General features: G+C 42.8%; 2 protein-coding genes across 4 annotated transcripts in view; both read left to right on the top strand.

Annotated features, from left to right (window-relative positions):
- Positions 1-11,683, top strand: part of LOC111153161 (chromodomain helicase DNA binding protein 8) — a 62,099-nt gene extending 50,416 nt beyond the window's left edge. For 2 of the 3 annotated variants that reach the window (XM_022511972.1, XM_022511973.1), the window contains exons 27-38: positions 391-520; positions 1,636-1,711; positions 2,181-2,235; positions 2,414-2,621; positions 3,060-3,268; positions 3,360-4,079; positions 4,302-4,453; positions 4,734-5,036; positions 6,507-6,620; positions 6,806-6,985; positions 7,384-7,500; positions 10,706-11,683. In XM_022511972.1, the coding sequence (XP_022367680.1) occupies positions 391-520; positions 1,636-1,711; positions 2,181-2,235; positions 2,414-2,621; positions 3,060-3,268; positions 3,360-4,079; positions 4,302-4,453; positions 4,734-5,036; positions 6,507-6,620; positions 6,806-6,985; positions 7,384-7,500; positions 10,706-11,269 (2,828 nt within the window). In that variant the 3' untranslated portion in view covers positions 11,270-11,683. The remainder of the gene's footprint in view (positions 1-390; positions 521-1,635; positions 1,712-2,180; positions 2,236-2,413; positions 2,622-3,059; positions 3,269-3,359; positions 4,080-4,301; positions 4,454-4,733; positions 5,037-6,506; positions 6,621-6,805; positions 6,986-7,383; positions 7,501-10,705) is intronic. The other variant, XM_022511974.1, reaches the window with a different exon arrangement.
- A 1,112-nt stretch (positions 11,684-12,795) lies between these two features.
- LOC111153155 (SPT16 homolog, facilitates chromatin remodeling subunit) overlaps positions 12,796-18,245 on the top strand; it is a 39,859-nt gene continuing 34,409 nt past the window's right edge. Inside the window, exon 1 of the mRNA XM_022511965.1 lies at positions 12,796-12,967. Coding sequence (XP_022367673.1) covers positions 12,902-12,967 — 66 coding nt within the window. The 5' untranslated portion in view covers positions 12,796-12,901. The remainder of the gene's footprint in view (positions 12,968-18,245) is intronic.

The raw sequence follows: 18,245 nt of genomic DNA on the forward strand, positions 1-18,245 counted from the left end.
CATTCATTCAGTATTCATCACATAGTCATTGCCTGTTTGTTTGCAGGTGTTTCTTATCCTTTATTTGAAAATGTGTGGCTTGGCCCTAAATTATTTTACTTTTTTCATTTGCCCAACTGTGTAGTATGAATGATAACAGAAGAATTACTGGTTAAATGGCTATGTAAATCTGCCACCATTCTATAAATATTCTGATCAAATTCCTATCTTTCACAACTAGTGATAAAACTTTATAATTGCTGTAGAACTATTCAATATAGTAATAAAACCCATCAGCTGTCCAAGTTAATATTTTGCATTATGAGTAAAGTAGCTCATATATTTGAATTATTCCAGCACACTTTAGGCAAAGTTAATCTTTTCTTTGGCTTATGGTCTTTTTTTTCCTAGGCTATGAGAAATACAATACTATGAGGGCAGACCCAGCCTTATGCTTCCTGGAAAAGGCTGGTCGACCAGATGACAAAGCCATTGCAGCAGAACACCGAGTGTTGGATAATTTCTCTGACATAGTAGAAGGGTAAGCATTGGTGTTTAGTTCTCTTGATGTTCTGAGTCTACCTTTTGAAGGCTCTTAGTTGCTTATACATAGAGATAACATAATTCTTGACTAAATCCATCGGTATTCTTAATGATGGTTATAGATTCTTAACAAAGAATGGGACCAGCGGAAAGGACTCCATAAACTAGGCTAAAACAACACATTTGCCAAAGATGCAACCAAGGGTGAAAATGAATGTTACTCCCAAATGGCTTATTTGATGTTCTGTTCAGTTTTTTTTGTTGTTGGTTTTTTTGGGCAATATTTATCTGTACAGCCACAATAGCTGAAAGGACAACTAAACTGGTTGTCTTGAAAGATAATAGCCATGCACTCTCCTGTGTCACTTACGTGGTAGAGCCTCAGGATATTTTAGCCCTGGTTTATCATCTTCCAATGGTGGCTGACACATAATAGGCATATACTCTGTCTGGATACATGCCTCAATGATGAGTTGCCATGCTAATACTGAGTCACCAAGTAGGGCAATGTTGCCTTAGCTTGGGTGCCAGTGAGTTAAACAAAACTTCTCATGTGGAGACCTGAGGGGCATGTGAAATATTTGGCTTAGTTCATGAATACCCATGCACTCTGCAGTTGAGAGATTTCTCTTTGATGATCAAGTCTTAGTTTGCTTAGTGCAGGACCCTCAAAGGAAATTGGTTCGGTTATTCATCACAAATCATTTATTATGTCACTGTTCTACTCAGTAGAGCAAAATAAAACAAGCAAACATGGACTATTCAAATGTAACAATAATAGTAAATAGGAAGGAGGGGAAGAATAGGTAAACAATGAAAAGGGCTATGAAAAGAAAGGAAGGTTTCTGGCCAAGGTATTTCATTTCAGATTCAACCAGTTTAGAATGGCACTTTGTCAGTTTCTTCTCATTCTTCGTCTTGTTGGATGCTCTACCTAACTTTACTCGGTGCTTAGCACCTGGCCTGCCATTCCTTTGAGCATGAAGGAAAACTGTTGTTCCATCCTGGATTGTATGTTTGGCCACGTCTTCATCCTAAATTCCTCTTAGTGAAAGAAGATACATTCTTGGTTTTTTTTTTTTTTTTTTTTTTCATGCCTTTGGATAATTTTAGGGTTGACTTTGATAAGGATTGCGAAGATCCTGAATATAAACCACTCCAGGGTCCCCCGAAGGACCAAGATGATGAGGTGAGGAATTCTCATTTGAGTGTAGCTTTGCTCTATTACTAAATAGTTAAGTATTCTCCTAGTCCCTGGATTCTGAAATATATTGATTAATTTATAATACAAGACAGAAAGTAACTACTATTTGAGAATATAAAGTATTCATGGAAAGGATTGTAACACCAGCTGGGGGAGACCAGGGATGGCTTTGTGGAGGAGGTGGGACCAAGCTGGATGTTGAAGTACATTATTTGACTGCTAAATTCCTGAGCACCTTTATTTTCAAGCCATTAACAGCAAACTGATTTTTTCAGGTTCTACTTTTCTTACTCCTTTAGTTGGTTGCTTCCATTTTTTTGTGAGGGTTCATTAGAAGTTTTTCTTGATCCCTTTGGTGCCATAGAAGGACACATATAAGAAAGTGATTTCAGAGTGCCAACTTCCCCCCCTTTCCCTCCCCCCTCCATCCTGTGGGGTGGATCTCCTTCTCTAGGGTGATCCCTTGATGATGATGGATGAGGAGATCTCAGTGATTGATGGAGATGAAGGTAAACTTCTAGGTCAACTAGTACAATTTTGTGTGGGGTGGTGGTTTGGGGAATTATTAACTGAATTCTGTCCTATCCTGGGATTTCTAAGAGCTTTGCTTTGGGCTGGGTTGAAATACTGGTGTTATCTCTACTACCTTTCCTGTACTTCCTATTCATTCTGCTTTGCTTCCCACAGCCCAGGTGACCCAGCAGCCAGGCCATCTCTTCTGGCCTCCAGGCTCTGCTCTGACAGCTAGGCTTCGGCGCCTAGTAACAGCTTATCAGCGCAGCTACAAGAGAGAACAGATGAAGATAGAGGCTGCAGAACGAGGGGACCGAAGACGGCGGCGTTGTGAGGCAGCCTTCAAGCTAAAAGAAATTGCACGGCGGGAGAAACAACAACGGTAAAGTGTGACTGGGAATTTGGGCTGAGCTTTAAGCTTGCCTTTGGCTATGGGTCCTATATTGAAAAGCATCTTAGGAAGGATTTATTTGGACTTCCCTACTGAGGGAACATCTTTTTTGCCTTTAGTTGTTACTCCTCTGCAACAAAAAAAACCACAGCTCCTTGGAAGGTCTCTTTCATGGCCATTCTCATTGATTTTATTTGCCCACGTAATTTTTCCCTTAGCTGGCTATTCTTAAAATCTTACATGTTATGGAGTACCTCTTAACTATCTCTTCTGCTGTTTTCTGGGCTGTTTTTGGTTTTGTTTTGTTTTGTTTTGTTTTTGCCCCATCTTTCAATTTTTTGTTTATACAGGTATTCTTATTCACAGTAAGAAGTAACCAGTTTCCCTGTGTTTTTCTGCTCTCTGCTGCCTGACTCCTCTTCCCTTTAGATGGACAAGGCGTGAACAAACTGATTTCTATCGAGTAGTGTCTACCTTTGGTGTGGAGTATGACCCCGATACCATGCAGTTCCATTGGGATCGCTTCCGTACGTTTGCCCGACTGGACAAAAAAACAGACGAAAGCCTTACGAAGTACTTTCATGGTTTTGTGGCCATGTGTCGCCAAGTGTGCCGCCTTCCCCCAGCAGCTGGAGATGGTAAGCAAGACTAGAGAGTCTTGGGTGAGTGGGGATGGATGGCAACAGAACTAACGTGGTTCATTTCTCCTCCCTCCCCTATCTCTTACAGAGCCCCCGGACCCTAATCTGTTCATTGAGCCCATCACTGAGGAGAGGGCCTCACGGACTCTCTACCGTATTGAATTGCTTCGGCGCTTACGGGAACAAGTTTTATGCCATCCCCTTCTGGAAGATCGGCTGGCATTATGTCAGCCTCCAGGTCCTGAATTGCCCAAATGGTGGGAGCCTGTTCGGCACGATGGGGAGCTTCTACGAGGGGCAGCCCGCCATGGGGTGAGCCAAACAGACTGCAACATCATGCAGGACCCAGACTTCTCTTTTCTGGCTGCCCGTATGAATTATATGCAGAACCATCAGGCAGGAGCACCAGCTCCATCCCTGTCACGCTGCTCTACGCCACTGCTCCACCAGCAGTATACCTCACGCACTGCCTCACCACTGCCCCTGCGCCCAGATGCTCCTGTTGAAAAGCCACCCGAGGAGACAGCTGCCCAGGTCCCCAGTCTGGAGAGTCTGACTTTAAAACTAGAGCATGAGGTGGTGGCCAGGAGCCGACCAACCCCACAAGACTATGAAATGCGAGTAGCCCCCTCTGATACTACCCCTCTGGTTTCCCGGAATGTTCCACCAGTCAAACTGGAGGATGAGGATGATTCAGACTCTGAACTGGACTTGAGCAAGCTGTCACCATCATCCTCTTCTTCCTCATCCTCATCCAGCTCCAGCTCCAGCACTGATGAGAGTGAGGACGAGAAGGAAGAAAAGCTAAGTGAGTGCATGTGACAGGCTGTTGGCCCTTTTTCCTATTTCCCACCCTCCCACCCCCCTCACCCAGCTCTTTCCCTTGTTTTCTAAATGCATCCTCTGGGAGAGATTCGGATTTCGATTTGATAGAACACCAAAATAGATCTGTTATTCTTTGGGCCTTTATTTAAAGCCCATATAATAACTTTATTCTTCCGCCTTTGCTCACATTCTGTATGGTCTCTAGCTGCTGACCGGTCCCGCTCAAAGCTCTATGATGAAGAGAGTCTTCTGTCCCTCACTATGTCCCAAGATGGATTCCCAAATGAAGATGGAGAACAAATGACCCCTGAGCTGCTGCTGCTACAAGAAAGACAAAGAGCTTCTGAGTGGCCCAAGGTAACAGCCGTATTCCTGGACATATAGTCTGGCAATATACTGTAACAAAAACCAGGAATAAGAGACAGATTGTTCTGGTTTTCCTTAATTATATTTAGTGCTACACGTTTTTTTCATGAAACTCTTCCTGGTTGACTTAGGGATCTGATACTATTACTTCCCTCCTTCTGCCTTATGATTTTTACCCATCCTGCTAATGATGGTGCTGTTGTTTGTCACAGAATCACATAGCTGGAATCAGGCCCTAAAACCAGTATTGATTTCTTTTCTACCCACTCAGGATCGTGTGCTTATAAACCGTATTGACCTCGTCTGCCAGGCTGTACTCTCAGGGAAGTGGCCTTCTAGCCGCCGGAGCCAGGAAATGGTAACAGGAGGAATTTTGGGGCCAAGCAACCACTTGCTAGATAGTCCCTCATTGACTCCAGGAGAATATGGTGACTCTCCAGTTCCCACACCACGAAGTAGCAGCGCAGCTTCCATGGCAGAGGAGGAAGTGTCCGCAGTCACCACAGCAGCAGCTCAGTTCACGAAACTTCGCAGAGGCATGGATGAAAAGGAGTTTACAGTTCAGATTAAAGATGTAAGCTCAGCATTTAGGCACTGGGAAGTGGGGAAGGAGACTGGAGTTTTGCAGACTGCTTCACTAAGGGGATATTAAACTTGTTTGGTTAGCTAACTTGAAAAATGAGAAGGGAGTTGGGGTGCCTAGCTGGCTTAGTCAGTTGAGCATGCAACTCTTTTTTTTTTTTTTTTTAAAGATTTTATTTATTTATTTGACAGAGATCCCAGTTAGGCAGAGAGGCAGGCAGAACAGGGGTCGTCGGGGAAGCAGGCTCCTCGCTGAGCGGAGAGCCCGATGTGGGGCTCGATCCCAGGACCCTGGGATCATGACCTGAGCTGAAGGCAGAGGCTTAACCCACTGACCCACCCAGGCACCCCAGAGCATGCAACTCTTGATCTTGGGGTTTTAAGTTCGAACCCCGTGTTCATGTAGAGGTGACTTAAAATCAAATAAATAAATTTAAGTAAGTAAAGTAAGTAAAAGTAAGTAAGTAAGCAAAAATAGAAAGGAGAGGGGAGAAAAATTAGAGTTCACAAAGCTCCTTTGAAGAAAAGTCATTGCAGTAAAGGAATGGATCTTGTATTTCCTAAGGACTAGATTAAAAGAACCCATATTTTTGAAAAATTTAATTGATACAAAACTTCTTTTGGGTGGCTTGTTTCTAGATCCTAGAAACCTAGTTTTAAAGATTGAAATCAAATTGTGGGAAAGCTGTTAAAAATGACACTTAGGTATTAGGGACCTTACAGAGTTAATAATAAGTTATTCTTAGTGAAGTTAAATTAGTGTTATTTATTTAATAATGGGAAATTTCATTTATTTTTCCTGATCATCTTCCACATTGAAACCCTATTAGCTCGTCCTTAAGTATTCAACAAGAAAATTTTCTTTCCTTCCTTCCTTCCTTTTTCTTTCTTTCTTTCTGTCTTTCTGTCTTTCTGCCTTTCTGCCTTTCTGTCTTTCTGCCTTTCTCTTTCTCTTTCTTTCTTTCTTTCTCCTTCTTTCTTTCTGTCTTTCTGTCTTTCTTGCAGGCTCCACACCCTGCGTGGAGCCCAAAAATGGGACTTGATCTCACAACCCTGAGATGAAGAACTGATCTGAGATCAAGAGTTGGACCTTTAGACTTTTAACTGAGCCACCCAGTCGCCCCCAAGAAAAATTTCTTAAACTAGTATGTGATAGGAATTATCAGGATTTTGCCCCTGTGAGGAGTTGCCATGCTAATATTGAGACACCAGGTATGGGGTGTTGTTGAGATAAATTCTTCTCTAATGTCTACCTGAGGAGCACTAGGTCAAGAAACAAAATCTTTCTATGGAAAAAGTATATAAGTTTAGATACATTTCTAATTTCTACCCTTAAGTCAGATGGCCTTCCTTCTCATCATTGAGCCAGAGGATGACCCTTACCCTAAGATCCCCAAAGCTTAATATTTATTTTAAAAACATGTGCCATATGACATCTTGGGTGGGTGGGTTGTCTTCTTAGGAGGAAGGATTGAAGTTAACATTCCAGAAGCACAAGTTGATGGCTAATGGAGTAATGGGAGATGGACATCCTCTGTTTCATAAGAAGAAGGGAAACAGAAAGAAGCTAGTTGAGGTGAGTGGGAGAGAGTCTTTAACATGATGATTAGGTTTTTTATTCTCACTAATTGATGAAGGCAGTTGGGATTAAGGGACTAGAAGATACTAGAATTACTTTATGGCTACCATTGGCTCTGCTCCCCCTCCCTCCCTGCCCCACAAAAGAGTATGTGCTCATGGGGGTGGATTCTGGGTTTGCAGCTGGAGGTGGAGTGCATGGAAGAGCCTAATCACCTTGATGTGGACCTGGAGACCCGGATCCCTGTCATCAATAAGGTGGATGGTACTTTGCTGGTGGGTGAGGATGCCCCTCGCCGGGCTGAACTGGAGATGTGGTTACAGGGTCATCCAGAGTTCGCTGTCGATCCCCGATTTCTAGCGGTGAGTGGCAGTTCCATCCAGCTAGATCTAAAGTCATTCCCTTGGTATTTAAGCTGTGTGAGAGGGCAGAAGCATGCCATAGTATGTCATTTTTTTCTGCGTCTGTCAAATACTATAATACTCAGTCTTCCTAACTCACAGAGTTGTTGTGAGGATCAAAATAAAATAATGTTAAAGCACTTATTAAACTAAATACTAGGCAGATATTTATTATTGAACTATTATATAACCACCTAATTTTGGGCGGGGGAGATCTGCTAAAGGCCGTTTTCCAGTAGGACTAATCCTTTATTTATTCATGCAATAAGCATTTGTTGTCAAACTAAATACTAGTACCTTAATAATTACTCTGGGGAGATTTTTTTTCCTCTAGGATAACTAATACTTTTCTATTTCAGTATATGGAGGATCGCAGAAAACAGAAGTGGCAGAGATGTAAAAAAAATAATAAGGCAGAATTGAACTGTTTGGGAATGGAACCAGTACAGACGGCTAACTCTAGGAATGGGAAAAAGGTGAGTGAGACTGAGGCATTACTACTCTGTTCCCACATTAGATGTGACTGGAGAACTAATTTTGTGTTCTGTTACTTACCTTTGGACCAGTGTATGCAAAAATATACGTCAGTCCACCAGTCGGGAAACTAGAGTCATTTCTTACTGGTATTTTTACAGTTCTTGGCATCATCGTATATAGAAGAGCATAAAATTCTAAAAAGTAACTTTAGCACTTTAAGCATATTAAAACATAAAGATTAGTAAGAAGTGTTGGAACAGTCAAGGCCTTCTCTGACTGGCTAAGGGATTTTGGCAGATCCTTTAAATTTCTCAGTTTGTACATCTTGAAAAGTTGAGGGTATAGCAGCAGATAATCTCTTAAGAGTTTTATGATGCTGTACATTTTAGAAGTGACGTGGGACATACCAAGGACTAGTCATAGTCATAGCGTTTCCCAACGTGGAGGAAGTTGAGAATCACTGATAATAACACCAGTAACGGAAAAAGGACAGGAAAACATGTTTTATAGTTTATAATAATAACTTTGGTTATTCCATTATTTTCAACTGTACTTAGGCTTTTATCCCAGTTATAGGCCATTTGGTAGACGAGGTACCCATAATCCTTTGCACCAAAATCTGACTGTAAAAGTTTCTCTTTGTTATGTTTGCCTTACTTTGGTCAATAGTTGTCTTTTTTAAACATACTAAATCAGGGTTTTGTAAGCAGTCATTTAAAATGATTAGCATTTATGGGGCACCTGGGTGTCTCAGACGGTTGGGCATCTGCCTTTGGCTTGGGTCATGGTCTCAGCGTTCTGGGATCGAGCCCCACATCTGGTTCCCTGCTTTGTAGAGAGTCTTCTGTTCCCTCTCCCTCTGTCTGCTACTCCCCCTGCTTGTGTTCTCTCTCCGTCAAATAAAATCTTAAAAAAAAAAATGATTAGCACTTATCATCTACCATTGGACCTTTTATATTCATCTTTACACATTATATAATATATATATATGTAAAACCACATGGTATGTCTTTAACAAAATTTATTTCCAAATAGACAATATATATCTTCTGCATTTAACAAATTGAGATTGTTACTTTGCACATTATAGTTATTTATGAGGTGCATTTATGAGGCTTATTATGTTTACATTGTGGAAGTGGTTTCATATAAATACTATTACCATAGAAGAATATTTTAACTTTTCCTCATATCCTCCATGGGACCAAGAGTATAATAAGCAGAGTGGTTGATATGGGAGGCTGATGGCTGGAAGACTGGTATCTTCTCTGTCTTGAATTTGACATTATAGAGGAGCCTATAAAAAAGGGTTTTCTTCCAGTATTACCTATTTTTCCCTCAAGTATTTTGCTACTCTTTAATAGTCAGTTGATAAATCTAAGAAAGAAAAGATCCTAGGGCATCACAAAATCATAATATGACTATTACAGGATTTTTTTTTATTTTTTTATTTTTTATTTTTATTTTTTTTTAAAGATTTTATTTATTTATTTGACAGAGAGAGATCACAAGTAGACAGAGAGGCAGGCAAAGAGAGGGAGAGAAGCAGGCTCCCTGCTGAGCAGAGAGCCCGATGTGGGACTCGATCCCAGGACCCTGAGATCATGACCTGAGCTGAAGGCAGCGGATTAAACCACTGAGCCACCCAGGCGCCCCACAGGATTTTTTTTTTAAAGACTTATTTGAGAGAGAGGGAGAGTGGGAGCGGGGGGAGGGATAGAGGGGGAAAGCATCTCAAGCAGACTCTGTTCTTGAGCCCACAGCCCATTAGAGGGCTTGATCTCACGATCCTGAGATCACAACCTGATCCAAAACTGAGAGCTGGATACTTAACTGACTGCACCACCCAGGCACCCCAGTATGGAATTCTTTTTTTTTTTTTTTTTTTAAAGATTTTATTTATTTATTTGTCAGAGAGAGAGAGAGAGAGAGCGAGCACAGGCAGACAGAATGGCAGGCAGAGGCAGAGGGAGAAGCAGGCTCCCCACAGAACAAGGAGCCCGATGCGGGACTCGATCCCAGGACGCTGGGATCATGACCTGAGCTGAAGGCAGCTGCCTAACCAACTGAGCCACCCAGGCGTCCCAGCCAGTATGGAATTCTTAATGCAGACAGAATTAATGGTGTATTATTACTGGTACCTGCAGGAGTTTAGGTGCTGTTATTGTTATAGTTTAAAAGTACAAATACAGTATTCTGAGATGTTTCTTTTTCCAAATCGAGAAGGTATATTCACATGTCAGGTATTAAGCTTAGATTGGTAAATAGCATCCAGAGACATGGTTACCAAATGTCTGAGTTTCATGCCTTGGTACCCAGTATTATACTTAGGTCTAGCAAAGCAGAGGCACTAGAGTAGTAAGTTCCAACTTCAGTATACTTAGTCAAAATTTACAGCCAGAATATTCAGAGGTGCGTGGGTGGCTCAGTCCAGTTAATGCCTGACTCTTGATTTTAGCTCAGGTATTGATCTCAGAGTCATGAGTTTGAGCCCTGTGTTGGGCTCACACTGGGTGTGGAGTCTGCTTGAGATTCTCTCTCTCTCTTTCTCTCCCCCCTGCCCCTCCCTGCCTGCTTGGATTCTCTCTCTCTAAAAAATAAAAATAAAAAAATTTACAGACAGAACATTTAGAAGCTTAAGATTCAACAGATATATTTTTTTTTTAATCAGTGTGAAAAACACTTTATTAAGTTTCGTGAGGAGCTACCCACAATCTTTTTGTTGTTCTAGACATCCAGAAAGAAGTCTTAACCTGACTTGTCTTTAGTTTACCACACTCTGCTGTGCTGTAATAGTTTTGTAAATGTCAATATAGTGTTGGGCTTCATATGGTAAGATCATGTGAACAACCTGCCATCAGTAAAGTATACTGTGCAAATACTGATTCATTCACTGGCTTGCCCAGTCTCCTTGTTAACAAAGGTAAGCATCTGTGAAATGACTGGATGGAGTAAAGGTACAATGTAGTCATGGAAAAAAGCAAAACTCTGGTTCACATAAATGTCAGTATCAGTCTTCATTTTAGCTTTAGCTGGAATGTTTCCAACAGTAAAATCCAGTATTTCCTCTTCCTATTGACTATGCTTGCTTTGCTCATCCTAAAGATATTCAATGAAAAAGCACTTGCAAGCTAGGATTCTATTGTCTTCTAGTTTGCTTTTCTCCTTTCTTTGTTTTTACTATCTTCTGCTCCTTCCTCCTAGGGTCACCATGCTGAAACTGTGTTCAACCGGGTTTTGCCAGGGCCTATTACACCAGACAGCAGCAAGAAGCGGGCCCGCAGAATGCGACCAGACCTTTCAAAGATGATGGCCCTGATGCAGGGCGGAGGCACTGGGGCCCTATCTCTGCATAATACCTTCCAACACAGCAGTAGTGGCCTGCAGTCTGTGTCATCCCTGGGTCACAGCAGTGCCACTTCTGCATCTTTGCCTTTTATGCCGTTTGTGATGGGTGGTGCAGCATCATCCCCCCATGTAGACTCCAGCACCATGCTTCATCACCACCACCACCACCCCCACCCCCACCATCACCACCATCACCATCCAGGCCTCAGAGCCCCTGGCTACCCTTCTTCACCAGCCACTACCACCTCTGGTACTGCCTTGAGGTTGCCACCACTGCAACCTGAGGAAGACGAGGACGATGAGGATGAAGATGATGATGATTTATCTCAGGGCTATGATAGCTCAGAAAGGGACTTCTCACTCATTGATGATCCTATGATGCCAGCCAACTCAGACTCAAGTGAAGATGCTGATGACTGAAGCCCCAGCATGGTCCCCATTGCTTGGGTGGCTGCTGTATTTTCAATTACTCTGGCCCTTGGACTATGGAAAAGTGGGAGGGGCAGGGGAGATGTGGGGAGACCCAGGACTCCAGGAGGTGAAAAGGAAAAAGAAAACTTGTACCTGATTGCTTCCAAATTTGAGAGGATTGGGTGGGCAGGGGGAACTCCTAAAATAATACATGACCACTTCCTCATTTCTGGGGAAGGAAAGGAGATTAGAGCAGCTGATGTGCTCACCCCTCCCTAAACCCCTCCATTAACCACAGACTATGTAGCGCTGGCCCTAGCCTCTGGCAGAGCCTGTTCCTGGCCGAACTGTGGATACAGCTGGAGGGTCAGGAACTGTTACCTTCCTTCCCCTTGGCATTAATAAATTTAAGTTAATCCTTTTCCACTCTTCCCTTGTATATTTGCTAAAACCCAATATAAAGTTTAATTTTGAATTCATAATGGGTAATCTCAATACTACTTTCCTAAAGCTCATTATTGTAAATGCAGTTACCTTGGATAGGACAGACAAGTCCTCTGTACTTCCATTAAAGGATATATAAGTGTAGTCGATCCAGCTTGCTAAAGGCAAGGGAATTGTGTAAGAGGAGGCAAATGTTCAGATTCAAACTCCCAAGTTCTCGGAAGAAATGAGAAGGAAGAATTTCTTCAAGGACCATGTACATTTTGTTTGGAATTAACCGAAATAACGGTACTTTGGGGGTAGCCATAAGAATGTTATCAGTTAATGAACTTTGGCAAGGGGAGAGACTGGAAGGCACGGTGTCAAGACTTGGACGGGGGCCGGCGGTGGGGGGTGGGGGTGGGAAGGGAGTGACGGGCAGACTGGGTTGTGTGAAGCCCCTCAAGCAATTTGTTTCCTAAGACTCCTCCCCTGCCATCCCAGCGCTCAGATGAAGCCTGGGCATTTTATTTCCCTTTCTGAGGCAAATAGTTTTGTGGACTTTTTCTCCCTGGTTAGTGCTCGCTCTGTCCTCGCCACCAAGATCCTTACAGTCCTGGAGCAGCAGCAGCTTTTGCTTCCCTACCATGTAGAAGCGGAACGCACCCGAAGTTCCCACTCCAGTCCCCACGCCAAATCCCGCTCTTTCCGCTTCCCCCTCATTTGTCGGTGGGTGGGGCCGTGGCAGCGGCGCGCGGGTGCTTGTGTGGGGCGGGGCAGGCACGGCAGGCCTCCCGCCTCCTTCACAGTGCCCAGCCGCCGCCTCGGCCTGAAATCCGAGCTCCTGGAAACCGCAGTAAGGCTGAGAGTAGGGGCGGGCGGAGCGTCACGTGACGACGTCTCGCGTGCGGCTGTTGCTAAGTTGACAAGAAAACCCCGCGAAAATCTACACACTTTTTGTGTTGCACGTTTTGTTGATTTCCCCCACTGTCTTTCTTCCTCTCGAACCCTTAACCTCCCGAGAGAGGTTTAAAAAAACAAAACAAAACAAAACAAAAATCCCCCAAGCGCTGTCGGGACCCGGAAGCGGAAAGGGCTTCTTTGAGGTCGATACTTCCGGGTCACTGGGAGAGTGCGGGATTCCGGGGCCGAGAGCGGGTGGCGGATCCGGGACCTCGCGTGATTCTCGGAACCCGAGTAGGAGCGGCGTCTGTGGCTATGGCTGTGACTCTGGACAAAGACGCTTATTACCGGCGAGTGAAGAGACTGTACAGCAATTGGCGGGTGAGATAGATCCCGTAATTTTCCCTAGGGAGCCCCCTTCTGCCATCCCATAATAACCCAATTTCTCGGCGCCCTTTTTTCCTTTTCCGTCGGGAATTCCCGGGTCCAGTGTCGCGCCCCTTTAGTTGCTGCAGGACCATTCACCGGAGGCCGCCCCAGCGCCGCCCCGGAACAGGGAATCCCCCGCAATCACTCTGCCCTGCGGCCACCACCATCTTCCCCGCGTGCTGGCCCCCGTCAGGCATAACAGCCTCCTCTCACAGCCTCTTCCCGCCCCAGAAGAGGCATCATCCTTCCCTCCCACTCTGTGATCACGTCTTGCCGCCCCCCTCCTGCAGTGTTAATACACACCCACGCACTCGCTCTGTCCTTCCAGAATCAGAGTACTGCGCCCCAGGTCCCGCCAGAATTACAACCTCCTTCGTTAAAGGGTGGATGGAGGGGCTGGTAGGATGTGAATCGGATTTTCGTATTTATCATTTGCGGGGCTTGTGCTGGAGTTAAAAAAAAAAAAAACACAAAAAAAACTAATCACGCGCAACCGTCTCATGTTCTAGGCCCTGCCGTGGGTAGCACAGAAACCTAATGCTGAAAACCTGCAAGCTTTAGTAATGCAAAAACGATGTGATGCCTAAAACCTGGTTAGTTTTCCTCCTCCGTAGAGTATCCAGGGCACGTGTTGAGAAAAAGAGCTGTTGCAGTCCCCAGTATTTTAAAGTTAGGGTAATCTTGCCGCTTGAAAGATGTCCAGGGTTAAAATTTTATTTTTACGATAGTAATTTATCAATTCATATATTTGATTGCCTCCTGTGGTGCAGGCTGTGCTGTCTAGCTTAAGTCTGGCCTCTGAACTCTGTCATCCAGGGAAACTAAAACTAATAAAGACTTTTAAAACGTGAAAAACGTCCTGACAAAAATGATCAGTTCTGATTTCAGCATTGTAAATTGCCTTTCAAAGAGACTCTCTACTAAAAACCAAGCTATTGAAATTGGTGAGTTCACTGCCATTCATATTAAAGGTTCATGTGTCTGTTTCATCTTTTGAAGATAAATGCATTAGATAACTGAAAATAAAATTGATTCTTTGTTGCATTTTATGAAAAGGAAAAATAAGGACTTTATACAGATAAATACTGAGGATAAGTTTTAATTTAAAAATTTTGTACTGGTTAATTTCTAACGAATATTTCACAGTTTCTTTCTCTGTTACATTTTTACATTTTTTTCCTGTTACATTTTTACATTTTAACATAATCCACGTTAGAAAAATTCTTTCTAAAAGCTGAATTATTTTCTAGAGGTTAATAAGTACAAATGTACACTAATCAGAAGCCCTCTCTTCCACCCCCAGGCCCTGAAATTATGCATCTTTGATGTGGAGGTTGTTTCTACTTACGGTGGTTCAGTTAATCAAGTTATTCTTCATCTTCTCTAGACCATTCACAAAAGCTGAGTTAATTTAAAGCTCAGAGTTCCCTTACATGATAGATAAATACAAATGAGACTAGGAAACACTTGAGGCCTGAAGACAGTTTAGCAAAATTAATATTAAATGACAGTCTTTAAATCCAGGGAAGTTAAATTATTGGCCCTAATTTTTTGTTTCTCAAAAATCATTAAAATTTATCTGGGCCCTCCTACTTACATCATTTGAAGGGTATGTTAGATGATAATAGTATTTGAGTTATGAGCAAGATCCATATAAAATGTACTCACTAGCAAAATTTGTGGCTAATTATTATGAAATATTATTTGAGTAAACTTTCTGCTTTCTTGCAACTGTAAATTTTAATAACTATGCCCAGAGCCCACCTGTAGAATTTCTTTCTGCATGCACAGCTTTTCCAGGTTACAGTACTTCTGTTCTGATCTGCTTAAGTATAGATCATGGTTGTCTAGGGTATGAGGTAAATTCTGTTTCCTTATTCTCTGCACTGTAGCAGAAAGTGGAATATATAGGTGCATAATACAGTTATTTTTTACACTTTCTCCTTTTCTAATAGAAAACTAGCATTGAGATAAGGGAATAACTTGAAGTTAGCTGTATAAGTTCCAAGCTTTGCATTGTTAGCACCCATCTTCAAAGAACTATCCATTATGACAAAAATTCACAAACTAGAGGATTAGTTGGGTGCCATATCTACTTTTTAGTTTTAGATACCTTCAAGCATAAGGTTTTCAGAACTGTGTGGTTGTGTGGTAGCTCCAACTCTCTTCAGCCTCACAGGGCAGAAGAAAACCAAAAAATTAGCCTTGTTTTGTTTTTTAAATAAGAACAGGAGTTAATGTGACTCCTATTTCACTTATCTGCAGATTGAGTTTGGGTTAGATACATATTGTGAAGCTATTGCAAGTACTTTCCCTTTTTTTAAAGATTTTATGTATTTGAGTGAGGGCACATGGGCATGAGTGAGGGGAGAGGGAGAGACAGAATCTCAGACTCCATGCCCTGGGCAGAGCCTGCCTCCTGGCTTAGTCTCACAACCCTGAGATCATGACCTGAGCCAAAATAAAGTCAGACACTTGACTGAATGAGCCACGTAGGCGTCCCAGTAAGATATTACTTCTTAATTAACAATTTTCATAACTTATGTCCTAAAAGTAGTTGTAGCATCACATACTTGTGTTTGAATAGAAATTTCTAAAACATCAATGAGAAATAGTGTCATTCGAGAGATGAGAAAAAAGGCTCAGTCAAAAATCAGGAGATCTCTGTAGTGACCAGAAGTTATTACTGTCTTATGACTATACCTGGATGTTTGAGTCTGTTCCAGTCCTGCCTCTTATTTTTTAAATTAGAACTGCTGCAAGCAGAAAGGGTTTGTGGTGCCCCTGTCCATTCTGTTAGAAAACTCCAGGTGGGGCGCCTGGGTGGCTCAGTGGGTTAAAGCCTCTGCCTTCGGCTCAGGTCATGATCCCAGGGTCCTGGGATCGAGCCCCACGTCGGGCTCTCTGCTCAGCAGGGAGCCTGCTTCTCCCTCTCTCTCTGCCTGCCTCTCTGCCTACTTGTGATCCCTGTCTGTCAAATAAATAAATAAAAATCTTTAAAAAAAAAAGAAAAAAGAAAAAAAAGAAAACTCCAGGTAGTAGTAGTAGGTCATGAGAGTGTGCTATGGGCTTCTCTGGCCTCTTAACTGAGCCTTATTCAGGGCTCTCAGCCTTCTCAGCATTGTCATCATTTTTAACCAGGTATTATGATTAGTACTGCATGGGGTATGAGGTGAAGGAGGTTAGTCATCATTCTGCAGTTCCAGGTTTTTTTTTTTTTAAGATTTCTTTTTTTTTTTTTTTTAGTTTGACAGCACAAGCGCGGGGAGGGGTAGAGAGAGAGGGAGGAGCAGATTCCGCTGAGCAGGGAGCCTGATGTGGGGCTCCATCCCAGCACCCCAGGATCATGACCTGAGCAGATGCCTAACCGACTGAGCCATCCAGATGCCCCAAGTTCCAGCTTTTTGAGAACCAGTGGAAGCAATATCCAGGCATACCTATTTGAGACCTACCTCTTGGTGCATCTTGCTATGAGTAAACCTCGACTTTGGTCATTTGTCTTTTATCCCAAAAGAATTCTGTGAACTGTCAGAATTTGCAGCTGTTTTGAAAAGGAATGCTGATCCAATGCATTCATTCATGTGTCTGTATGCCACCGGTCAGAATTGAAATGGTGGGTGGCTCTTACCCTAAAAAGTTTGTGCCCATGGAGAAAACTATATGCTGTAGTGTCAGTGCTTCTCTCAGTTACCGGTTTCTGACTCAGCTGTTTTTGTCATGGACGAGTTTCGTGTTCTGGATTGCTCGCCAAAGCTAGGCATACAGGCAGTACCCAGACTACTTTGAGCAAAGGTAATGGGTTACTTCTACTCATCTCCATTCTTCATGGCTCTTTTATCTTGAGGTAGAGACAGGTTTAAGCAATGCACTGGTCTCTTGACTTCGGGAAGAGAAGGGCTAAATAGAAGTAAATGCCTGGGCAGGTTGGGATGCTCAACTTGCATGCTCAACTTTTATAGTCTACTCTGGTTACCCACTTTCTTATTTTCATTTTTTATCCCTGTATACCATCACACTTAGTCTAACTTCTCTACTTTCTTAATACTTTCTAAATCTCTTCCTCACACATGGATATGAAAAGCTTCCAACATACAGAAAAGTGAAAGAATTTTATAGTGAACACCTGTGTACCCACCACCTAGGTTAACAGTTAACATTTTATTATACTTGCTTTATCACATATCCACCCCCTTGATAAGTTTTTTTCACAACTTTTATTAAAATCAGTAGTCAGGGGGCGCCTGGGTGGCTCAGTGGGTTAAGCCTCTACCTTCAGCTCAGATTATGATCTCAGGGTCCTGGGATTGAGCCCCGCATTGGGAATCTCTGCTCAGCAGGGAGCCTGCTTTTCCCTCTCTCTGTGCCTCCCTCTCTCTATGCCTGCCTCTCTGCCTACTTGTGATCTCCCTCTCTCTGTGTCAAATAAATAAAAATCTTTAAAAAAAAAAAAAAATCAGAGGGCACCTGGGTGGCTCAGTGGGTTAAGCCTCTGCCTTTGGCCCAGGTCTGGTCTCAGGGTCCTGGGATCGAGCCCCACATCAGGCTCTCTGCTCAGCAGGGAGCCTGCTTCCCCCTCTCTCTCTGCTGCCTCTCTGCCTACATGTGATCTCTCTCTCTCTGTCAAATAAATAAAATCTTTAAAAAAATTTTTAAAAAATCAGTAGTCCGTTTACATTTTTATGCTCATGTAGATGAAGTTAATAGAGTATAATTTCATTTTCTCTACAGTTTTTCATTTTTCCTGATGCTAATGATTGCCCAAATTTTTCTTCTTTTTTAAATATCCCTAGTCCCAGTTTTTCCTGCAGTTCTGTCATAAATATTACCTATCTTTTGTTTTAAAAATTCTCACACTTGTCAGGTGTTTTATTAATTCTGTAGTTTGTTTTTCTTTTTTTTTAAAGATTTTATTTATTTATTTGACAGATCACAAGTAGGCAGAGAGGCAGGCAGAGAGAGGGAAGGGGAAGCAGCCTCCCCACTGAGCAGAAAGCCCGATGTGGGGCTTGATCCCATGACTCTGAGATCATGACCTGAGCCAAAGGCAGAGGCCTAACCCACTGAGCCACCCAGGTGTCCCTAATTCTGTGTTTTTTTAACCACCAACACCATTCCCTTCCTGCAGCCTTACATCATCTTGTTCTGTCTGTGCAGGTTGTACTCCAGGCCCAATGAACTTGGGGTTTTCCAATGTTGGGTCCACTATGTCTTACAACCCTTGTCTTGATTT

Source organism: Enhydra lutris, unplaced genomic scaffold (genome assembly GCF_002288905.1).
Source record: "Enhydra lutris kenyoni isolate GAN:26980312 unplaced genomic scaffold, ASM228890v2 scaffoldscaffold31, whole genome shotgun sequence".
In the NCBI taxonomy this organism is placed as follows: Eukaryota; Metazoa; Chordata; class Mammalia; order Carnivora; family Mustelidae; genus Enhydra; species Enhydra lutris.